The sequence below is a fragment of the Onychomys torridus genome, chromosome 7, assembly GCF_903995425.1.
Source record: "Onychomys torridus chromosome 7, mOncTor1.1, whole genome shotgun sequence".
Classification (NCBI taxonomy): Eukaryota; Metazoa; Chordata; class Mammalia; order Rodentia; family Cricetidae; genus Onychomys; species Onychomys torridus.
The window spans coordinates 50,974,045-50,997,942 of record NC_050449.1 but is presented as its reverse complement, the minus strand read 5'-3'; the positions used below and the strand labels follow the sequence as shown (position 1 = coordinate 50,997,942).

Here is a 23,898-nt window from a genome sequence, read left to right as displayed (position 1 = left end):
GGGGTGGGGGGAGCATGGGCTGCCTCAGCAGCATCAACAGCAGGGTCCACGTCAGCCCTCCACCCTCAGGGGCCTTCTGCCTAATGGGATTGGACAGCCCCTTCCCCCTCAGTGCTTTGCTGCCTGAGAAGGAGGCCAGCCTGGCAGGTCAGGTGGTAGGGGTGCTTGGGGACACTCACTGAACCCTGTCAAAGCAGGGCTGTTTGGTGCCCGAGGTCAGGAAGAGGGAGGGGACTCTGCCTCCTCACTGATTCCCCACTCACATCCCAGGAACTCCACGAGGCCCTGACCTGTCTGTCTGTTGTGTCCTGGAATGGGGGGCTCTAGGCAAAAAACCAGTCTGAAGCTCAGGCAAAGATGGGTGAGGGAGGAAGGCCGAGCCCCACCCCCATCTCTGTCAGCTGTGCTACTGGATTTTTCTGTCCATCCACATGCTCATCCGCATCCCCCAATACCATCCTCATTCTTGGTTCCATGCCCTTCACAGGGAGCGGCTAACCCAGCCAAGCTGGAGCTGTCTTCTGCACAGGCCCAGAGGTAGGCACCCAAGCTCCAGCTCTCCCACCGTTTCCACTCTTATTTTATATATAATATCCATTATGTATAAATCACGTGCTCCAGGACTGGCCCACCCACCTGATATGAAACAAAGACCACAAAGGAAGCCATTGGCCTCCAACATTCCCCTTGTAACAGCCTAACCACCTCCTCTCCAAACAGGCCGTGATGCGTCAGGCCTTCTCTGCTCCCATCCTTCTGCTCCTTCTCTCTCTTTCCTTCCTTCCCTTGCAGGGCATAGGAAATGCACAAAGGTGATGAAAAAGAGCTATTCTGGCCCCAATTCTTCTTACTCCCTGACCCCACCCTGAGCAAGTGTAGATTTAAGGAAAAATGAGAAGAATTCCCAGAATTGAGGAGGGATTCTGAGGAAAGATCATTGCTGTGGATATCCCTCTGTGTAAATAAAGTTCTGATTGGCCAGTGGCCAGGCAGGAAGTATAGGCGGGACAAGAGAGAAGAGAATTCTGGGAAGTAGAAGGTTGGAGAGAGACACCGCCAGCCACCGCCATGAGAAGCAACGTGTAAAGACACTGGTAAGCCACAAGCCATGTGGCAAAGTATAGATTAACAGAAATGGGTTAATTTAAGATGTAAGAAGCAGATAACAAGAAGCCTGCCACAGCCATACAGTTTCTAAACAATGTAAGTCTCTGTGTGCTTTCTTGGTTGGGTCTGAGCGACTGTGGGACTGGCGGGTAAGAGAGATTTGTCCTGACTGGGCCAGGCAGGAAAACTCTAACAACAAATGGCGCCCAACGTGTTGGCAAGCATTTCCACCTAACACCTGAGAAAAAAGATTCTAAAATGGAGCTAAAAACAGCTTCTTAATTGTCTCTCTCAAGTTAGCGGCAGCCTGCCGGTTTGAGCTACTATGGCGGGTTCCTGGCGTGTGCGTCTGACCTGCAGTGTGGCTGGAATGAGGAGTCTACAAGCAGCACTTTACTCTGCTGCATGGTGGATTTAGCCTTTACTAGTTAAAAAAAAAAAAAAAGAAAAAAGAAAAAAAAAAAAAAAGAAAGTTTCTGGGCTATGCACTACTTCGATAGAACTGCTTCTGATAGTTGATGGTACACATGGCTCCAGACCCAGAGCTGGCGGTACTGTAACTGCCGCCATGTTGGGAAGCAGAGGTGGGCGGAGCCAACAGCCACAGCAGCGTTTCAGTCTTACAAAGATAGATATTACACAGAGAATCTGTTTTATGTTATCTTTTGGATTTTTAACTGCAGAAAAAGATTTGATCATAAAAGCTGTTGAGTTAAACAAATATGTAAATTTTAAAGGTACCTTGACTTCAAAATTTGGATATAAGGATATGTTGCTTTGGAAAGGAGTCTCTGCTTTTGTTTCCACAGAAAGCCAGAGGCTGTGGATTTATTCCAGATTAAGATACATCAGGTTTGATCAGCCAAGACCACCTGAAAGGTCTCCGATGACACAGTGGCCCAGATGATCCGACATCCAGAATGGTTTCAAGGCAACTGGCTCAGAGGTTCACCCTAATGGACTACTCCATAATCCTAAAATTGTCTTTGTGTCCCCATAAGATGCAGCACCCCCCTCCAGCAGGAAGTAGTAAGAGAAACTACGCCCACATTCCCAAAATTCCCAGCTGGCTTTGGAGATGGAATTGGCTCACTCCTTCTCTAAACCCAGACATATTGCTAAAAGAAATGGTTAAGAGATTCTTGTGTCCCAAATCAGAAGAGCCCACTGGTGTGGGACAAAAAAACAAACAAACAAACAAACAAAACCCAATATTTTTCTTTAAAGCAGGTTGATTATAAATGAGATCTCTTTCTAAAGAAGAAAGGGGGATATGATATAGATATAATAGGATGAAAGGGTAGATTAGGGAACTTACTTCTAAAGAGCAACAACTTGTTTAAAATGTTTTACATTGGTTTAGATTTTAGTCTATTGATACAAACTTAAAGTTAATTTTGTTATACTATGTATATATTTCTACTCATGTTTAAGGTATTGTGTTTGTATAGCTCATTTAAAATTGTAATGGATAATTAAAAATAGATTAATAATTAATCATCTGTGATAATCATACTCACAGCCATGTTAGTTAAGTCTTCTAGGTATACATAGAGATATTTCAGATAGATAGGTAATCTTCAAATACTTCAAAGACCTTCAGAATATGGCATTTAAAATATTTTTAAAATTTAGACTTTCTGGACAGTGAGACATGTCTGCTTCTGGCAACACCAATTTACTTCAGAGATGAGGATGGGCATTGAAGACACTTCATATCTTATCTTCACCTTGTCAAAAATAGCCATTTTAGCAAGAAACTGTTCTTGCCTGGACTGCTTGATCGACTGGACATGCAGGACCCATAGAAAGGTGACCACTGAACTTTGCTTGACACAATGGTCCTTCAGGTTCCTGCTTCACAGAAGAAACTTCCAGACATTCTACAGGACACTGAGAGAAGTGACCAAGAGACTCTAGCCCTGTGGGCTAAAGACAAATGCCCCAACTGTACAAAGAAACATTAGGTGACTGTCCAGGCTGCCAGCTGTCTCTGTCTACCCTGCAAGACTCCCGAAAGTTGCTTGCATCCTTCTCCCTTTCTCAGGTAATATTATATCCTTCTGAGGTCTTTGATGTGGTTGAAGACTAGATAGTTATAATTTCCTCAGTTATGATAAAAGGTAAGTTAGATATAAAACCTTAGACTCACAAATATAGATAGTATATCTTCTTTAATATTGTAACTGTAATTCTTGCTTGATAATTGTTTGGTTATATGTAATTGTACTATGTAAAAGTTAAAACCTTCCTTAAAAAAAAGAAAAGGGGAAGTGCTGTGGATATCCCTCTGTGTAAATAAAGTTCTGATTGGCCAGTGGCCAGGCAGGAAGTATAGGCGGGACAAGAGAGAAGAGAATTCTGGGAAGTAGAAGGTTGGAGGGAGACACCGCCAGCCACCGCCATGAGAAGCAACGTGTAAAGACACTGGTAAGCCACAAGCCATGTGGCAAAGAATAGATTAACAGAAATGGGTTAATTTAAGATGTAAGAAGCAGATAACAAGAAGCCTGCCACAGCCATACAGTTTCTAAACAATGTAAGTCTCTGTGTGCTTTCTTGGTTGGGTCTGAGCGACTGTGGGACTGGCGGGTAAGAGAGATTTGTCCTGACTGGGCCAGGCAGGAAAACTCTAACTACAGATCATCCCAGGACAGGGGAGATCAAAATACACAGCCTGTTCCTCCTGCCCCACAGCATGCACATCAAGTTCTCTGGCTCTACAAGACACAGGGTTCCAGAGGAATTAGCGGCACCTCTGGACCCTACCTCAAGAGCCTCCAGTGTGCTTTTCCTGCCTCCCACCCACCCAGGCAGCTCAGGCCCAGTTCCCAGTGGGAAGAAGTGTGCAGAAATAACAAGTGGCTTTCTAAGGCCAGCTGTTTCCCAGGGCGAGGGCGGGGAGGGTGGCCAGGGTTTGGAATGTGCAGGATCTCCCTTTCTCCCAACAGCCAGATGGTCCCTCCTCAGACACTGGAAGCCCTAGGCAGGCACTGGGGACATCTGGGGCATATTCACTTGTCCAGCTGAGCTCCTGACAGCGCCTATTGACCCAGCTGACGCTCAGCTCAGCACTGTGGGAGCAGGGGGGAGGCAGAGCTTCTGTCCTCTGTCCCACAGAGCTGAGGTTGAGGGCTGGGGAGCTGGGGAGCCTACAGCCCTGCCTCTAATCCCGTGACTGCAAGGCATTGCTATTCCCAGAGTTTGTGTGAGGTGTGGGGAGGCCACTGGCCCGGGTCCAGGAGTGAAGCGCTGCTGAGGCTGCCCCTGCCTCCCTCAGCAAGACCTGTGCCTGCATTTCTATAGACACGAATGTAGGTCTGCACGTGAGCTCAGACATAGCTTTGTTTCTGTCTCTGTGGGTTTGGTATTTCAAATGATAGCGTGATGATATGAATTACTGTGGAGAAAAGTGGCCATTGATGTGCCTCACCTCTCCTGTCTCAGCTTCATAGTGGGGCCGTAGCCCTCTTAGAGAAGCCTGGGACAGCAACTTGGCCTCTGGAGCTAGAGTCCTTCCAGATCACCTTCAGGAACCAAGGCTGTATATCCTTGCCCATAAAAGGGGGGAGGGGATATTGCAGGCTGAGCCCAGAGACACCTGGATCCCTTGGTCTACTCCTGAGGCTTATATGCTCCTCTAAGGGCTGGCCCTTGGGAAATGGGAGGTCCAGTCCCAGGGGGTGTCCTTGGCTCAGTCTGGCACTGGGTGAGTAGAGATGGGAGCACAAGGGCATAGAGCTCCAGGATGGACAGTTTTGAATGCCCTGGAGGTACAAAGTGGCAGCAATTCTCCATCTCTCAGATAAAAAATATTTGAAAAGCTGATCTCAAGCTTTCTTTAGGCCTGTGCCACTAGAAAAGCTCTCCAGAGCCCCCTCCCCACTTGCTCCAGCCCCTAGACTAGTCTGCCTGTCTCACAGGTATCTTGGCAACAGGACCTTCCTGGAGGCTATCAATTCAACGCTTGGGAGAAGCCCTTCCCAGAGCCTCAGACTCCCATGCCCTTCCTGTATTGGGTGTCCTACACGGGCTACTCCTCAAACACCCTGTGTAAGAATTTTAGGCCCCTGTTCCAGACAGCTAGCCAGTGTAGCTGTCATAATAAACAACGGTCTGAAGACATGACGCCCCCTCTTCCTTGTCCTTTCCTAAGCTTCACCATCCTGTCAGTCTGTCTTCTCCATCCATCCCTCCTCCTTTTCCTTAATTTTTCTTACTGAAACTTTTCATCTGCTCCATTTCCAGAGAAAATGTGAAGTATGACTTTCTCCCTACATTTGAAAATAACACGTTATTGTACTCAGGCTATATACCAGGCCTATATATACCGCCTTATCACACCCACAGACTAACTGTGCAGTCCAAGCATCGGGCCAAGGAACAGAACCATGGCTTCAGCAGCTCCTCCTGCCCAACAGGACACTGTTCCACACTGCCCCACAATGGCTAGGCCAAAGGCTTCAGAAAATTCATTCTTTCTGACTTGGCCCCTCCTGTATCAGACCCACGGTAACAGGCCTGAGAATCATTAAGGCAAGAGACTGCTGGAAATTATGCCAGTCTAGGGACCTTTGGGGGACTAGGTATGAGGAGAAGAAATCCTAAAAGATCTCTTTTTCCTGAAACCCAGCTTGCTGCTCAGTCACGGGGCCGAGTGATAAGGAATGAGAGGCTTGGGACACTGGATGGACATGGAGTGTGCAGTGGGGGATGGTGTAGAGAGGAGGGCTTGCCGTTTGCCACTAAGCTGAGGTATGCAGAACAAGAGCCTGGCTGGGCTCTCAGGTCTGTCCAGCCCTGCTCCTCCCCAACACACACTAGGTAGTGGGCAGGAATGGTGGCCGTCAGTGGGACTGGACTCTTGGATATCTGTCATCTCCCTCTGGGACTACCCTCCTCAGGTTCCCCAGCTTTTCCTGGGTTATGAGCAGGGCCATTTCACCTATTTTTCCAAGGCAAGAAGAGATGTATAAGTATGGAAAATAATTTAATAGAGAACAATGAACTGCATTCTTTATATACATCTAGCCTCTGGCAAGGTTCCACTTTGTCCTAAGGAGGCAGAATGATTAGAAATCACCAACTTCTCTGACTTCAGAAATAATGCCTGCGCCCCTCCACCCAAACACACACACAAGCTTGTGGTTTGAGATTATCTGATGCAGAACAGCTCCCCTGTTCCTTATTCAAAATCAGCCTTCAACACAAAAATTTGAAACAAGGTAATTTTTTTGGGAGGGAGGGATAAAAAAGAAACCCTCCAATAATTCCAGATATGTTAAGTTCATCTCCAGCTCATACAAAGTATAAGCTGTGGAGGTATCCATGGCTTAACAGGACAAAAGGGAAGACCCAGGCCCAGCCAAGCCCCAGCTCTAGCAACAGGGCCCACTATATGGCTAGTGTGGCATATTCCCCCCAACAAAAGAGGGCTGTAAGTAGGAGAGATGAGGACCTCTCCTCCATACCAAGGCAAGGACAGGCCTGGAATTCTCACATGTACCCCACCCCTACAAAGGACATGACATTCATGCATGAAGGATTGTCTTAAAGTCCTGAAAAGGATGACAGGTGTGCACTCCCAGGAAGACTAGAGAGTTCTGCAGGGCTGAGTGCATCCTTCAGGGTAGGTAGTCCCTGAGGGGTATTGGAGTGTCCCATTCCAGTCCAAGAAGGGAGTAGGTTGGAATAAAGGCTCCCAGGAAGGGCTGGCCCAGGTACAGCAGCTGCCTGGTAGCAGGGAAGGAACAAGAGTTCTCTGAAGAGGCATGGTGTCCTCTCTGCAGAGCAAAATACACACAGTGTGATGATGTCCTGAAGCCGACAGGCTTAGGCCAGCAGTCACCTACTAACAAAGTCATAGTAGAGTACTTCTCCTAGAGTTCAGTACTCCTGGCACAGTACATGCACCACCAGAGCCTCCAGGGGTGGAGAACATTCAGAGGAACACTGGGAACTCGGATGTGGACATCTTGAGGGGTTCATCCAGGAAGGTCCCAGATGCACAGGTGTGAACCAGGGTTGGTACATAGCTTCTCTCTAGACTTGTGTTCTATCCACCAGTCCTTCTGGTGTCACTGTAGTGTGCAAGCTAGGAGAGATGAAAGGGAAAAGTCAGGCTTGGGTCTTCAGCAAGAGAGGCAGAACCCTGTTAGGGGCTGTCCGACCCCAGGGCAGGACTCACAGCTCCGAACAGACTCCGACAGCCCCTCTTTGTCCAGAGTTGCTGCTTCCCAGTGAGATTCCCTTATCTGTGGGATGTAAAGGAGGGCAAGGGCTAAGGCAGACAGCTAGACTCGGAAGCCACAGTGCATCCACAACCAGAGGGAGGATGGCCCGTCCCTGCCCAGGGTGGCCCGTCCCTGCCCACCTTGATCTGCTCTTTCAGGTACTCAGCTCGAGCCATGAGGTTCTGAACCTGCCAAGAGAAGGCATGCCTAGCAGTGTGCGGGCTTCAAATCAAGTGCCTCCTCACCCCTGATGCTCAGAGAGCCCTCTGCCTTGTCTCTGATCCTCTGTTTGTCCCCGCCTTCAGGAAACCTTCCCTGCTGCAGGAGTCCAGCAGGCTTTTGGTTTATCCAGTAACCTCAAGTCCTGGCTCACTGACTTCACAAGTCTGAGGCTGGCCTCTGGTCTTGGGAGACCCAAGAGCAGGGGAACTCCATGTGTAATCTAAAGAGGTCCCAGAGACATGAACTGTGTAAAAGGAGAGGACAATGTACTCCCTGACTACCATCGCATTGAGTACCTCAGTGTGAAGGAGCTCCCGCCTTCGGCCTGGGGCTTCGGCTGTAAAGAGAGAGGAGATGGTGAGGACAGGACAGCCGGGAGTGGGGGCAGCAGGGGTGCTGCAGCCTTACCTGCCAACAGCAGCAGCAGCTCCCCGAGGCTGTGCTGGTACAGGTCCAGGGCATCCTGCTCCTTGCCAGCTTCCTCCTCCTATGGCCAGAGGGGCAACACATTATTCCATCTTGTGCCTTGGTTTCCTTCCTGTCCCACCTGGCTCCTCCCAGTGAGCACAAACCTTGGCCATGGCAGCTGAGGCCACTTCCAGGGCAGCAAGGAGGCGAGGCTTGTCCCGGGCCATCTCTGATGTGAGGGGAAAGGCTCACAGTGAGGGGGTGGCCTGTTGCTTTTTTCACAGAAAGCCCACCTGAGTCCCCCTGTCAAGATGAAGTGGGGTTGCCAGGACTCGAACATGGACCAGGGACTGCAGCCTACCTCGCAGCAGACCTTGGACAGATGTGTCCTGCCTTAGCAGAGCCTGATTGGAGGAGGAGACGATGGCTTTGAGCTCCTCCGCCCGGGACACATACTGCCCTACCTGTAAGAGAATAAGGGGTGAGGGTTGTCCCCCGAGCCAGCACCCACCTCCAAGTTTGCCTCGGGTCCTCAGTGACTACCTCGCATGAACCAGGTCAGACATTAAACAAGCTGACCCAACCCTTCCCCCAGCCCTATGCTATGAGAGAGGGAGGTTCGAAATCTGTCAGAGACTTGTGATCTCTAGGTCCTCTCCATCCCTGTCCCTCCACTTCCTCCTGGGGAGATCTCCCTACCTTGGCCTTAATTGCCTCCTTCCGCTGGGCATCCACTTCGTCTGTGGAAGGTGAAGAGTTCATGAGGAATCTGCATGGGAACCCCTGCCCTACAGTCAGCCCTCTGCAATCCTCAGACACAAGTTCCAGGTTTATCTTCTGCACTGTCTCCCCTAAGGCACTGAATGGGGATCATGACCCCATTCCTGCCCCTTCTGTACCAGGTTAGAGGAAGGGTCTGGGCCTCACAGTGCAGGGCAGGTACAAAGAAGTCCAGAGCCTTGCAGTAGAGGGACAGGGCTGCAGCAGCATCCCCCTCCTGGTCCTTCTTCACAGCCTCCACCACAAGGGCTGTCTGGGGGACAGGAGGATCAGCAGTCAGACCTAACTTCCTAATGCCACACCAGCCAGCATCGTCAGTCAGAACTCCACCTGCCTCGTGGCCACTGGCTCAGCTTCCATGGACCAGTTCACCACCAGAGTGGGCAAATGAGACCCAGCTCACCCCATTCCCATTGGTCTGCTTACTGCTTTTGCCAGGCTTTCCCTATTGGGCATGTGCTCCAGATCCACCCAGGGGTGGGCAAAGAAGTCCTGGAAGGAGATTCGACGGCTGGGATCCCGTTCTAGGAGTCGCTGCAGCAGGTCACGGCAGTCTAGGGAGAGCTGGGGCCGAAGGGGAAGCTGCAGAGGAACAGAGCAGGGATACATCACACTGGGCTCCAGCATCTGAGTCCAAAGCCCGAGGCCCTTTAGGAACTCCCATAAGGGGTACACGTTTGTCGGTGGGTTATCTGAGACCTGGGGAGAATGCGTCAGGTTCTGGTGATGCACAGGAAGAGAACCAAACATCCTCGGAATTTGCCTCCAGCCCTGGCTATGGGAAGACTGGGCCTGGCTCCATCATGGCCTTTTCCCCATAGGTCATGGATTGCCTGTGTGGCTGATCTGGATTCTCAGGAATGGACCAGAGCCTAGGCCCCCACTGCAGAGCATGCCCTACCACCATGAAAGGTCTGGAGCCTAGACTAGTCTGTAGCAGTGTAATAAAACCTTAGGGCCTTGAATCCCTCAATCCCCAGTGGATGCCAAGACCCTCCTTGCAAGATGCACCTCAATAACTCGATTGCTGCGAATCTTTTCTTCTAGCTCTGAGAACGATCTGGAGGCAAAAGGGGGCTTCCCGAAGAGGGCTTCTGAAAGAAGGCAGAGGGGGGTTTGAAAGGAAACAGGGTTAAGTCTTGCCTCGCTCGCCCTTGGGAAGGGAACCAAAATTCCTCAGAGTAGAGCCCTGGGTCCCTCAATTCTCATTAGAACCCAGGAGTGGCCCAGAGAAGCCTTGCCCAAATACAGAATAATCAGCGTGGAGAGCAGGGGACAAAGGTCTTACCATACAGGATGACCCCCACAGACCAGAGGTCCACACGGGCATCGTACTGCCGCTGACACACCATCTCAGGAGCCATGTAGAGTGGGGAGCCACGAAGCACATGTTTCTCATCCCATGGAGACATGTGCTGTGCAAAGCCAAAGTCTGCAGGCAAGAGGCCGGGCACAGGGTTCAAATCCCAGCTGCTACTGAGACTCCAGTCAGAGCTCCTCCCAACCCTAGGCTCAACTGGATTGCTCCTGCCTCCTCCCCTGTGCCACTGGCCCACAGCACTCGGCCTATATCATTCTCCAAGGTCGAAACTCTCCTCGTGGCACACAGCTCCTTAAGCACCTTCTCCTAAGAAGCCCATCTCAAAACACAATGTGCACTGAAAGCCCCCTGCCACTTCCCCCAGGATTAGCTATGTCATGTTCTCTGGCCTCCAAACTCAATCTATTCTTTTTCAGATCTTATCAGAGGCCACAACCTTCCACTGCCATATTCTCCTCAGCTGTCCAGACTGAGCCCTAATCCTAATGACAGATTAAGCTGAGTCCCTACTCACAGACAGATGCTGGATACTGGTCACATACTGGTTTTATTTCCAGACTGAGCCCCAATTCTGATCCAGAGTGATCCCTAACTCCACCCGCAACACTACAGGACTTAAGTGTGTGCAGCCTGAGAATGGGTGCTACGTTTTGGTGATGGGCTCAGCCCTGTATCTCCTGACCTGTCACCAATGACTTAACAGAGAGACCCCTGGGAACTAGGGTGCTGAGGGAGCCCAGCAAGAAGCCCTTTACCCATTCTAAAACATCACCCTGCTGTTCCAGATGCAGACCTGCCAGTTTCAGATGGGGCTTCTCCAAAGAGCTCAGCAGAATGTTCTGTGGCTTCAGATCCAGATGAGAGATGTTTTGTTCATGCAGGAACTTCAGGGCACTAGCTGGGGAGCCCGCCCCATGAGAATGAGTCAGAGCCTAGTTCTTACCTGCCTCGCCCCGCCCCAGGCTTCCATCTACCCTCCTTCAGCTGCATTACTGCATACACAGAAGGCCGGGAGGTGGTGGCCCACGCCTGTAATCCGAGCATTCGGGAGGCAGAGGCAGGTGGATCTCTGTGAAAGCCTCCAAAGCTACAGAGGAACCCTGTCTCGAAAAACAAACAAACAAACAAACAAAAAAAACAAAACCAGAATACACAGAAGCACCAGACTCCCGCCACTTTTAAAGGCATGTGCCACCACCACCTGGAAGTCTGCCACTTCTAAGAGTTTTCCCAAATGCCTGCTCTCTGCACCCTTCATAAGACCCTGCCCCTCTTCCTTCCAGGAGCCTCCATAGAAGCCCAAGCCTTTTAGGACTTTGTATTCTTCCTCACGAAAGCACTTGGGTTCCACCTACTGGGCCCTGGAAGATTCTACAAGGTTCTTACATCATGCTCCACATGTGGAAGCTCGAACTCCCCCACAGATGCTAGGGGCACAAACATGGGAAACTGCAAAGCATCAGGATAGGGGAGAAGAGGACATGGGGTGTGCCATTGGCTTTTACCCAGCTGCTGCATGAAAACACGAGCCACCTTCTCAGGCAGGATCCTGCGGGTATGGATGAAGCGAGACAGGTCGCCCCCTGCGCAGAACTCCATGATGAGGTAGATATTGTCATTGTCCCACTGTGGTTGGAAGTAAAGAGGCAGCTGTAGGCAGCAGCCCTTCTCCAGCCTCCTTTGGAGGGAGCCCCGCCCCAGGCTCACACCTGGAAGTCTTTCAGCTGCACAATATGGGGGTGCCGAATGCCCTTGAGGATCTCAATCTCAGTCAGGAGGTTTTCCACAGATGCCTTGTTGAGACTTTTCTTGGCCACGCATTTTATGGCTACCACCTCCCGAGTATCCTTCTGTGGGACAGGACATTTGGATCTCTATCTTGAGGGGACCTGCTCCATGGGCTAGAGGGGGCTCTGGGTCCCTCTGCAACCTTCCCCTTGCCTGGGTCTATCCACTCTTCACAAGCCTCAAAGTCTCCCAGCTTCCCCTTATCAAATCAATGAGGCATCCGGATTCTGGAATCCTGGATTCCCAGCCCAGCAAGTGTTTTCTAAGCCCCTGTTTCTAACCTAGAGCAGTACATTCTAGAGTGGCCAGAAAAAGGAATATCACTGGCCACTATGCCTTCTAACTAACTGGTCCTGCCTGCTGGGAGTCTGGTCTCGGACCCCTCCAAGCCCCGAAGGCGACTTCCGTGCGGAGCCGGTTTTTCAGCCACTGACACCGAGGTTCCCTCACGTCTTCGCCCACCCTTCCAGAGCAAACTGGCGTGTGTTTGTTTTTAAACCTCAGAGGGGCAGTCGGCTCCAGCCTCTTCCACCCGCCTGGGGCCAGGCGGCCGCCTCTCTCCTGCTCCTGGCGGCCTGTCACCCAGCCGGGCTTGCTGGGGGTTGGCTGGCACAGGAGCCGGGTGCCCCGCGCCAGGAGACCTCGGGCACGGCCCGCCCACACCCACCTTGGCGTAGGCCTTGTACACCGTGGCGTACGTGCCACTGCCCAGGCGCTCGGTGAGGATGAAACCGTCCAGCCGAGGAAGACCCCAGCCGGGCCCAGCCATCCCTCGCCCGCCGCCAGGTGCTTCCTGGTTCGGGGCGCAGGTTCCGGCCAGAAGCGAAACTGGGGGCGCTCGAGGGGCGGCGGGGCGGGACTCCGCACGGCCCGGCACCGCCCACCGGAAGCGCAGCTCGACCCCGCCCCTCCGCCCTCCTCCCCGCCCCGCCCGCGCGGGCTTGGTGACACCTTCTGCCAAGGACTGCCAGGCCTGTTTTCAGACACTGAGGCTTCAGTGGGCGTAGCGGAAGTGGGTCGAGGATTGAGGACACCATCACATGGGAAACCCTCTCTCAGCACACCGCATCCTAGAGACCACCCACGCTGGGGGCGGGAGGAAGAGCCTGGCGTTCTGCTAAGACCAGAAACAGAGGATGGGGAGATCCCTGGGTCCCACTGGGTGAAGGAGAACCGACTCCAGCAAGTTGTTCTCTGATCACCACACACACTCTGGCACACACACAATAGAATATAAGAAAATACTGGTTTTCGAGACAGGGTTTCTCTGTGTAGCCCTGGCTGTCCTGGAACTCACTTTGTAGACCAGGTGGGCCGGGAACTCAGAGATCTGCCTGCCTCTGCCACCGAGTGGCTGGAACTAAAGGTGTGCTCCAGCATGCCTGGCTAAGAATAATTTTTAAAATGCCTATGGAAGATCCAAGTTACCACTGCCAGAGTCCTCCCTTCTGCCTTTCACTCTTGAAGAGGTTCCTCCTGGGAGCTGAGTGGCTTAACAGTCTGTCACAGTCCAGCTGCCAAGGATCTTAACTGTCACCTCACCTATCTTAGTAGGCCCTCAGCCCATACTTCCGTCGGCCACAGTCCTCCCAAGTCCACCAGAGACATCAGGACCAGCACTGTCCGAAAATCTTATTTTTATTTAAGCACAAAAATTGAGACATGACATATACATTTGTACATGGAGGAAAATATGAGAAAGTTTACAAAACCCTGGTGGCTGTCATTACCATTCAGTGGCTCTAGGGATAAATGGGCTGACAGCATGAGGGTAGCCCCAGGAGGGCCCAGTTCCCGGAGGCAGGAGGCTGGCCACCTTGGTGAACTCCTGCAGCACTGACACAGCACAGGCCAGGTTTCAACAGTGACCTAAGTACCACTGCAGTGACACACCTGTGGAGTCCCCAGGGCAGTGGAAAGGGCCTGGAGTCCACTTGAGTGTGGGAGGAAACCTCAGAAAGATGGCGCAGCGGTCCTGCCTGCAGGACGGACGTAGTTCTGGACTGACTTCCTCCATCCACCCATGAGTTGTAAGAGGTGAGTATTGCTGAAGATGGGGCAGAGTCCCTCAGGACAGAAGCCAAAACAAACAGCTCAAGTGACACCTACCCTCTCAGAAGACTGCCAGAGGCTGGGCAGGACAATGACCGTCTTCAGTCCCTCGCAATCCCCACGTCCCAACCAGCCCCACTCAGAAGTCTGAAGAGAAGGGCTCGTGAGAAGGGCTTGTCCCCACAGGGCACAAGGTGCTATTATACCATGGGACAGAGCAGGCATGGAGGGTCATGACTACTGTGAGGAACACCTAGAGACCACTCAAAGGCAATGTGAGGAGCATCTGCACACCCACCAGAACACAGCTCACCTAAAGCGGAGCCCTGGGAAGGCTTATGAAGCCTAAGCCTGAAAGGTGAGACTGTGGAGGCCCCGAGACAGGTCAAGCCTGCAGAGGGAGGAGTGGAGTCCAGGATGCCTATGGAAAATTCCTGGTCCAGTGAGCCCAGGCCCGCCAAGGATCCTGAGTGGGGGACGTGAATCCACACGCACGTTGAGTGCGTTTGTTTTCAAGGCAATCAGTCCCACTGCTTCCAGACAAAATCCTACCGTCAGAAAATCCACCATCAGAAAAGAAAAGACAGCTTTGTTATTTTTCCTTTTCCCTTGTCCCTGTCCCTTCCTCCCTTCCCTTACGTGGAAGGGAAAGCTGACTACTGAGGAAGGAGCAGGGACAAGACAAAATCCCTGCCACGTCTGTGCTGGGCAGAACCACTGTGTAAGGCACCCACGGAAAGTGCAGCTCAGAAGGCAGGTGGCAGAAGAGGCTGGGGTGAGGGAAGGAGCGTCGGGAAGACTAGTTCCCCTGGAAGGTTCCTCGGGCCGCAGACGAGGCAGCGCTGCGGAAGGTCCTGTTGCTGAAGATGCCCTGGGAAAACTCTTCCTGAGCCTGCTGGAAGCTGGCTCCTGTTCGGCGGTAGAAGGCATGAACCTAGGGAACAAGGCCACGGTGAGAAGAGCCCAGAGCAATCCTAGCCATCAGGCTACGCTCCCAAAAGGGCTCCCAAGAGTGCAAGCCTGCCTGGCTGCTCACCCGGAGCCTTGGCCAAAGATGTTAGGCTACTGAGGACTTCAGGGACAAGGAATATTTAGATGTCCCCTCAGGAGAGAAGGACCTTTTCCTTGTGTTAGTTGTTGGCTCACAGCCTACTTACCCGCTGCAGGAGGAAGAGTGAGAGCCCGGCACAGAGGGTAAAGAAGCCAGCCACTACCATCATGATGATGGACACAGCCAAGGGCCCATCGTGCAGTGTAGACAGGGCTGCAAGCCAACCACTGCAAAAGGAGAAACCAGAGGTGAGGGGAGACTCAGAGTCCTTAAGAGCACTGTTCCCAAATGGCTGTGTCCTGGCCACCACCTGGGCATCTCCCTGCAGCACAGGGAGCCTTGTGGTTTAATGACCTTCCTCTGAAAGACCAGGCTGTGAGTACTGACAGGCCCACACTGCTCCAATATGACCTCTCCTGAAGTCTCAGAGGTGGAGTCACCTGGAAATCTTCTGGCCCAGTGAGGTCTAGAAAGGAGATATGGCAACTGCCTTGTCAGGGTCAGCCAAAGGCTCAGTGTATGTTGCTGATTGAGGGTGGGGACAGGAAAGACATTGGCTCTGCAGAGAGGACCTTGTCACCTCAGCTTCCACCATCAGGACCTCGGCCTTTAGTGGTTATGTCATCCCCACAGCCTCAGTGTCCTTAGCTGTAAAGGGATTATTCTCACACTACCTATCTTCAAACTTACAACAAAGCTACAGTCATCAAAAGCAGTGTGGGGACAGCTTGAAGACAGAGTAACACCACAGGCTTCAGAGTCCAGATACACCTAATGGTTTATTTTTTATTTTTCTGTGCATTGTTGTGTCTATGTGAGGCAGTCAGATTCTCTGAAATTGGAGTTACAGTTGTGAGCTGCTATGTGGCTGTTGGGAATTGGAACCCGGTTCCTCTGGAAAAGCAGCCAGTGCTCTTAACCACTGATCCATTCAGCCCCAGTCTACCTTTTTTTATCATTGGACTTTCATACCATGTCCTGGCACACGTGTTCCCTAACCCAATAAATAAATAAATAAATGGAATAAAAAAATTTTTAACACCCCAAAGGGGAACTGATAGTCTCTTTACAAATGGTACTGGGACAACTGGTCCTTACTTCAATTATATATTAAAATTCACTCAAGAGATGGAGAGATGGCTCAGAGGTTAAGAGCACTGGCTGTTCTTCCAGAGGTCCTGAGTTCAATTCCCAGCAACCACATGGTGGTTCGCAACCATCTACAATGAGATCTGGTGCCTCTCTTCTGGCCTGCAGGCCGAACACTCACTGTATACATAATAAATAAATAAATCTTTCAAAAAAAATTCACTCAAAATAGGGCAAAGATTTAATTGTAAGAGCTGAGGCTATAAAATTCTTTAGAAATCTGGGCACGGTGGCACACACCTTTAGTCCCAGTACTCAGGAGGCAGAGGCAGGAGAATGTAAGTCCTACGACTGTCTGGTCTACATAGTGAGCTCCAGGACAGCAAGGAACCAGAGAGAGACCTTGTCTCAAAATAGCAAAAACTCTTAGGAGAAAAACAGAAGTAACTTTTCATGACCTTGAATTTGCTGGTGGTTTAAGTGTGACACCAAAAGCACACACAGGAAAAGGAAATCACAGCACCAGAGAAACCTGGCTCACCCAGTAAAGGGACTAGCCACTAAGCCTGACAACCTGAGTTTGATCCCCAGAACCCATATGGTGGAAGGAGAGAACTCACTCTCAAATGTGGGTCCCCACATACATATACATGCACACTAAATAAAGGAAAATTTTGTGTATTAAAGCTGAGTGCTGCGGCTTATATCTGTAATCTTTTCAATTGGGAGGAAGAGGCAGGAGGATCAGCAGCCTTGTTTCCCAAAAAAAAAAAGAGAACTTTGTAAAGTACTTCCAGAATAAGCGTGAGGACTTGAATTCAGAACCCAGAACCCACATAAAAAGCCTGTGCTTCTAATCCCAGACAGCACTGGGAAGGCAGAGACAGGCAGATCCCTGAAGTCTGCTGGTTTAGCTAGTCTTTTCAGCAAACTCCAGGCTAATGAGAGATCCTGTCTCAAAAAACAAAGAGGAGGGGTGGCCAAATGGCCCAGCAGGTAAAGGTGCTTGCCACCAAGTCTGACGACCTGAGTTCAATTCCTGGAACTCAAGTGGTAGATAAAGAACCAATTCCTGCAAGCTGTTCTCTGATCTCCATTTGGATGCATGCACGCAACACACACACACACACACACACACACACACACACACACACACACAAAGTAAAAAAGTAAACAAGAAACAAGGTGGATAGTGCTTGAAGAATGACCCTCTGTCCTCCTCACAGAGGCGTACATACACACCTCCACATGAGTAGTCATGCACACATGCACACAGACAAAGAGAAAACAAAATGGTCACAGAAGGTCTACGGGAAGGTAAGAACAGGCAGGAGCCAGCAGAGCTCACTGAGTGCAAGGCCGTGAGGGCAGGGCCAGGACCAGACATCTAATACCAAGGGTCCCAGTCCAGAGTACAAACAGTTATTAATCATAGCATGCCCACCCCCACCACTGTCTTTATTTATTTATTTGTTTGTTTGTTTGTTTATTTTGGGGGCTGAGAATCGAACCCAGGGAGGGAGGGCCTTGTGCTTGCTAGGCAAGTGCTCTACCACTGAGCTAAACCCCCAGCCCCTTTATTTATTATTTATTTGAGACACCATCTCACTATGTAACCCTGGCTGGCCTAGACCTTGTTATGTAAATCAAGGTGGCCTCAAACTAAGAGGTCCATCTGCCTCTACCCTCCTGAGTGCTAGTATTAAATTTGGTTTTTTGAGTCAGGGTTTCTCTATGTATTCTAGGCTATCCAAGAATGCACTACATAGCTTAGGCTGACCTCAAACTTTCAATATTGCTGCCTCATCTCCCAAGTGCTGGACTACAGACACGGGCCACCCACACTTGGCCAATCCAGCTTTCCTAACGTTTAGCTAAAGTAATAAGACGAGGCAGGCCCACCCATCAAAGGGTCCGATCAGAACAGCAGAATGAGACGCAGGGTGGCAGGAGGGCAGAGCTCAGGTTCTGCTAGGGCAGCCAGCCCTCCTCTCCTCACACCCTGGTCTTGCTAGCTGCTGCAGGGAGGGGACCAAAATAGTGCCACCCTTCCAGGCCCATGCTCTCAGCCCCGTGGCAGCTTGACCTTTTTGCAGTGTCCCCTGTGCACTGGGGTACACAGGAAAATGTCAGCCATTGGCTTTTCTTTTGGAAATCAATTCTGAGCTGAGACTTACAAGCTGGGGATGTAGCTCCATTGGTAGAGTGCTTGGCTAGCATGCATAAGGCTCTGGATTCCATTCCAAGCGCTACATTAGAAAAAAGAAAGAGAGAAAAGGAAGGAAGGGAGGGAGGAAGGAAGGGTGGGAGGAAGGAAGGAAGGAAGGAAGGAAGGACGGATGGACAGCCTGGAGGCAGAATGACAAGAGGTTCAAGGTCATTTGGGGCTAACATAGTAGTTTGAGAGAGGTAAGGTGTAATTCAGGGGCTTCAAAGGCCAGGGCATCCATCAGCCCCTGGGGGATTGCTGTAGGAGAAAAGCAAGAAGCTGCCATGCAGTGCCAGACACAGCCCTAAAGACTTAGACCAAACTGGCATGGTGGCTCACTCCTGAAATCTCAGCTCTCTGGAGGCAAGCAAGGGGATCACCATGAATTTGAGGCAACCCTGGGCTATAGTAAGTCCCAGGCCAGAGTGAGACTCATCTACCATCTACACACTATAGAACGTAGAGAACAAGGAAAGACAGGTAGCTACTATAAAATAATGGGAAGCTAGAGTGTGGCTCAGGAACAGAGCATTTCCTGAGTCTGGGTCTGACCCCTACAACCACAAAAAAAAAAAAAAAAAAAAAAAAAGATTACCAGGAAAGAGGTGTTGTATAGAATCTCCTGGAGATCGACACAGTCTATCCTCTAGAAAGCTCAAGCAGAAAGGTAAACAATCCAAAATAGCTTTAGGAAGTCCCTGAAACTGACCAGTTTCATTAAGCCCCTCCCCGACAGAGTAAGCAATAAAAGCCAAGAGACAGCCTTTGCCAAAGGACACTGAGCTGAAAAGAAGCCTCTGAGACCAGACCAGATGCCTGGAAGTGATTCAGACAGTCACCTGGAAAGGACACTCTCCATCCCGTGGAGCTGCCCGCAGGCTGTGCAGGGTGCTCCAGGTTCCCAGCTTCATGAACTGTCGTCGCCTATGCTGGGGTGGCTTTGGTGATACAGCTGTCTTTGAGTTATTTCTGCTCCTGTAAGTACCCCTCACCTATATCCTTGTAAGTCACCCTAATAAAACGTATTGGTTCACCAAGGTGGGCTTTGGTGGTATCAGTACTTTGTTCCACCATGGGTTCCCTATCTGGGGTGAGTAGATGTGTGTGTCACACCTTCCCAGATGTTTCATCACACAACAGAGAACTAAGGCAGATCTTAGGGTACCCTCCACCCTTTGGTACCCTCCACCCTTTCTCCACCATGGTTGGAACAGGCACTCTAGGAGGAGCTAGGAAATGGCATGGAAGTTGAACCCTCTAAGATACGTCGGGTCTTACCTGGTCCCTAGGTTAGGCAAGCCAATCAACTGGATGAAGTAGATCCCTATTTGACAAAAAAATACAAAGAAGAACACGAAGAAGCTGAAAGAGTTGTCAGACCTGTGGAGAGAGAGAGAAGTAAATCAAAAGAGGGCTTGGGGCCAGTGAGATGGCTCAGTGGGGAACAGTACTTGCTACCACCAAGCCTGATGCTCTGAGTTCAATCCTGGAGCCCAAAGGATGGAAGGAGAGAACTCTCACAAGCTGTCCTGTGACATACTTACGTGCACTGTGGCATGTACGTATATGTGAATGTATACACACATACCAAAATCAAAACCAAACAACCAAACAAACCTAGGGCTGGAGAGATGGCTCAATAGTTTAGAGCACTAGTTGCTCTTCCAGAGGACCTGGATTTGCTTCCCAGGATCCACATGGGTGGCTCACAACTGTCTGTAACCCCAGTCTCAAGGGATCTAACACCCTCTTCTGGCCTCTGAGGACACTGCACGCACATGGTGCACAGACATTCACATAGGCAAAACACTAATACAATCTTTAAAGTTCATGAGTTCAATGTCCTAAACCACCTCCAACACACACACCCACACCTCCCCACACACACCCTGTAGACTTTGTTGGAAGAAAATCTATCTGTGGAGTAGCAAACTGGTTAAAACTCCTCAAGAATTAAGTACTCCCATCACTGTTATGTTTTGTTTTAGATACAGACAAGGGTCTCCTGAAGCCCAGGCTGGTCTGGTCTCTTAATTCCTTCTGGAACCTTGAACTTCTGACCCTCCTTTCTATACCTCCCAAATGCTGGGAGTACAAGCCTGTGCCACTAAATCTAGTTTTTTTGTGGAGTTGTAGTAGAACCCAGGCTTTGTACATACTAGGCAAGCACTCTATCAACTGAGCCATATCCCTGGCTTTGGCATCCTCGAGAACCAGAACACTGTGGAAAGGCAGGATGTGCCCAGCTGATACTCCCAGCTCTTCTTCCCGAGATCTGGAGGACTCCCAGCCCTAAAAGCATCAAGCATGAAGTATAATTCCAAATCCCCAGAGGTCTTACAGATACATCCATTTATGCTCATGGGAGCTAGCGTACATATTGGCCACAGATGCCTAAGACCATAAAGATGAACCACCGACAGCATCCGACATCTGAAAGGCAGCAGCACCTCAAGCCTCAGAAAGATGCTCCCTCTTCACAGCAACTAAATCCCTGCCTGCCAGCAAGTCTGCCCAGGAACAACAGTACAGCAGCAGCGGAGGCCTCCAATCCCCTCATCCACCTATGTTCACTCATGGACAGGCCTCCAGCAAACCTCACTAGGCTGAGGCAAACGGCCCTTAATCTGTCTGCTCTGATTCAGTGAGAAAAGGAGAGCAATCCCCTCCCCCCACCACACTCTGTTCTGAGCTAGGGCTGTGATGGGGCCCAGGGCTGAGATCTATCGGCTACTCCTGAGATGCCAGCCACCCCTCACCCCTTGTACTAGCTCCTCCACTCACCTGAAAGCCTTGTAGATCGGTCGGTACCAACAAAGGAAGGCACAGGGGGTGAAGATCACGAACCAAAGGATGGAGAGGCCGAAGGCTGTTCCATTCGCGGCATTGCTTGTGAACCAGGCCAGGCATGCAAGCAGGTTCAGAAACAGAGTCACTGAATGCACTGGCAAGGGACAAGGAGAGAAAGGTGGCTTGACCCAAGGTGGCTGGAGGACTGGCTGCCCACAGAGCAAGCCACTCCCTAGGAAAGGCCAGTTGTGAGGGAGGCTGAGAAAAGAGTAGGGACTTCGTCTATGCCCAGGCAAGGTTAGCTGCAGATCCTAGTTCTCTAGGACCTCACACCGGGGACTAAGCTTCCTCAGGAGGTGACAGGGAGACCTAGGTTTCAGGGATAGGCATGGTGAGGTGCAGGCTGATCCTTGGAGAATGAAATAACCCTTTCTCAAAGGCCCACAAGGGAGCTGCAGACTTTTTCCTCACTGCTGGAACCCAGAGGCCTGTGGGAAGGGAGGCCTTCACCAAGTTGAGCCTTTCAGTACAGGAGCTCCACAGAACACAGAAGTCTCTGGCCAGTCCACTCTCCCTTTCAAAGCAGTCTCGCGGGCCCTCTGGAGCAGTTCCCAGACAGGACATAAAGAACCTCCCCATGCCAGCCTAAATACTGGGAAGGACAGTCTGTGAGAGGTCTTGACCCTGGGAGCAAGGCCCAAAGTAAACATGGGGATCTCAAGACGTTGCCAATGCCCCCTGGAACTCACACATCCAGAGATAGTAAAGCATCTTGCATATCCGCTGGTAGTCGGCAGGGATCTCTGTGGAGAAGTCCTGATAGAAGCAGGGTTTGACAGGGCACCACGAGGGGAGGGGCGGCCAGTTGTTGTCTCTCACTGCGTAAAAAGGATGCAGCCTCGTCAGAGGCATGGAGGAGAGCACACACTGGCCCGTTTATAGGCAAAGTAGAGCTTGTAGAGGTGCCCCTACAAGCAGAGTTCAGGAGTGTCAGGGGGTTCCATGGAACATGAAGTGAGATCAAAGAGGGACCCAGAGAGATAGCCACAAATTCACTCCAGGATAATGAAGCACAACTACATTAGAGAGACCTAATGTCCTAAGTCAGGGGTTCTCAACCTTCCTAATGCTGTAACTCTTTAATACAATTCCTCATGTTGTGGTGACCCCCAACCATAAATTTATTTTATCTTTTTGTTTTGTTTTGTTTTTTGAGACAGGGTTTCTCTGTGTAGTTTTGATGCCTGTCCTGGATCTCGCTCTGTAGATCAGGTTTGCCTCAAATTCACAGAGATCCGCCTGGCTCTGTCTCCCAAATGCTGGGATTAAAGGTGTGTGTCACTGCCGCACAGCAAGGGTTTTTGTTTGTTTTTGTTTTTATAAAATTATTTTTGTTGCTATTTTATAATTGTAATTTTGCTACTGTTATGAGTCATAATGTAAGTATCTGTGTTTTCCAATGGTCTTAGGTGACCCCTGTGAAAGAGTCTTTTGACCCAAAGGGTCATGACCCACAGGTTTACAACCACTGTCCTAAATGATGTGGTTATTTTTTTTTTTTTTTTTTTTTTTTTTTTTGAGCTGGGGATCGAACCCAGGGCCTTGCACTTGCTAGGTGAATGCTTTACCACTGAGCTAAATCCCCAATCCCGTGTTTGTTCTTTTGAGACAGCGATGTAGCCTTGGCTGACCTTCAATGTAGACCAGGCTGGTCTCAAACTCACAGAGATCTGCCTGCTTTTACCTCTTGAATGCTGGGGTTAGAAGGGTACGCTAGCACATGCCTTTTAGACTATTCTTACTAAGTATTTTATTTATTAAGCAGGGCAGCCAGGGTCATCGTCATAAGCATGTATAGGGTGACTATCCTCCAAGTCAAGCAGCCACCATCTTGGGGCGTTCAGCCTTACCCTCCAGCAGAAGGGCTATCCCAGCTGGGCTTGTTGCCCATTTTCCTCCCCTCACGGAGAGCGGTGGGTCAGGAGACCCTCAGCAGACGTCCAGACACTACCATATGTTGTATGCCCTCATTTGTACATGGCCCTGGGGAGGGGCTAGAGTCTAGAGGGAAGGGAGCTCCAGCTACTCCCTACAGGGAAGTCTTCATCCTTTCCAGGGACAGCCTGTAGGAGGAGCATCCACACCCCTGCAAGTAACCCCTCCCCTATGCTCTGTGAGGAAGCCCAAGACACTCATTGGTTCCACAGAGGGAACTTCGTCATTGGGACCTTGTTTATGTCTCCTGGGAAGGGATTTTAGCAATAACATGGAACTCTGGGCCCAGGGAATCAAAGAATTTCATAGCTGGGAAGGAATGTAAAAAGAACTCACATCTGTCAGGCCTATTCTGCTGCTCTCCTGACTTCTGCCTTATTGCTTTCAAGCCCCAGAACCAACACCCTCCCTTCCTTCCTTCTTTTTTTTTTTTTTTTGAATGCAGTCTTACTATATTATAGCCTTGGCTGACCTGGAACTTGGAGTGATCCTCCTGCCTCTGCCTCCCACATGCTAGGGTTACAGTTATTACCACTATACTGAGCTCCCCAAAAATCAAAAGCTTTGCAAGCTCTCCCATGAAGATGGATCAGAGTACCACTTGTGCCAGGTAGAGCAGGCTAGACCCCCCACAGTCTCCTTTACCATGTAAGTTAGCCGCAGTGTTCTGCAGCTCACGCTCCTTGCGTTCCAGCTCAGCGGCCTTCCTGTCCAGTTCCTCCTGCTGCCGAAGCAGGCCTGCCTGGGCTGCAGCTGCAACAGCCTAGGGAGAACGGGAGCAGGGAACAGCCAGGAATGAGAAAGGAACAGTGTCAGCCCAGGTGGGCCAGCAGAGGCGCTCCACCCAGGCAGG

At 50.6% G+C, this 23,898-nt stretch overlaps 2 protein-coding genes across 4 annotated transcripts in view; both read right to left on the bottom strand.

Moving 5' to 3' along the window:
• Window positions 1–6,076: 6,076 nt before the first annotated feature.
• On the bottom strand, window positions 6,077–12,751 carry Ulk3 (unc-51 like kinase 3). Of its 2 annotated transcripts, XM_036194148.1 has the most exons (16): window positions 12,527–12,751; window positions 11,781–11,921; window positions 11,577–11,697; window positions 10,865–10,969; window positions 10,039–10,182; window positions 9,762–9,844; window positions 9,177–9,332; window positions 8,898–9,003; window positions 8,670–8,710; window positions 8,332–8,434; window positions 8,135–8,199; window positions 7,971–8,049; window positions 7,859–7,899; window positions 7,481–7,528; window positions 7,295–7,361; window positions 6,077–7,201 (listed from the first exon to the last, which is right to left on the bottom strand). In XM_036194148.1, the coding sequence occupies exons 1-16, from the start codon at window positions 12,626–12,628 to the stop codon at window positions 7,185–7,187; spliced, it is 1,419 nt and encodes a 472-aa protein (XP_036050041.1). In that variant the 5' UTR covers window positions 12,629–12,751; the 3' UTR covers window positions 6,077–7,184. The 2 variants fall into 2 exon arrangements, with proteins under 2 accessions (XP_036050041.1, XP_036050039.1); XM_036194146.1 differs by lacking the exon at window positions 11,781–11,921 and having other exon boundaries at window positions 12,527–12,736.
• Window positions 12,752–13,479: 728 nt separating this feature from the next.
• Scamp2 (secretory carrier membrane protein 2) overlaps window positions 13,480–23,898 on the bottom strand; it is a 28,357-nt gene continuing 17,938 nt past the window's right edge. For both annotated transcript variants that reach the window (XM_036194152.1, XM_036194151.1), the window contains 6 exons: window positions 23,691–23,808; window positions 21,800–21,928; window positions 21,045–21,204; window positions 19,539–19,640; window positions 15,069–15,189; window positions 13,480–14,845 (listed from right to left, as the gene is read on the bottom strand). In XM_036194152.1, coding sequence (XP_036050045.1) covers window positions 14,711–14,845; window positions 15,069–15,189; window positions 19,539–19,640; window positions 21,045–21,204; window positions 21,800–21,928; window positions 23,691–23,808 — 765 coding nt within the window. In that variant the 3' untranslated portion in view covers window positions 13,480–14,710. The remainder of the gene's footprint in view (window positions 14,846–15,068; window positions 15,190–19,538; window positions 19,641–21,044; window positions 21,205–21,799; window positions 21,929–23,690; window positions 23,809–23,898) is intronic.

Coding starts and splice junctions, on each gene's coding strand:
- Ulk3 (XM_036194148.1), bottom strand. CDS start 12,628: ATGGCTGGGCCCGGCTGGGGTCTTCCTCGGCTGGACGGTTTCATCCTC. Junction 8,050..8,134: donor CCTCAGCTGCCATGGCCAAG/GTTTGTGCTCAC, acceptor CTCTGGCCATAG/GAGGAGGAAGCTGGCAAGGA. Junction 7,362..7,480: donor ACCTGAAAGAGCAGATCAAG/GTGGGCAGGGAC, acceptor TACATCCCACAG/ATAAGGGAATCTCACTGGGA.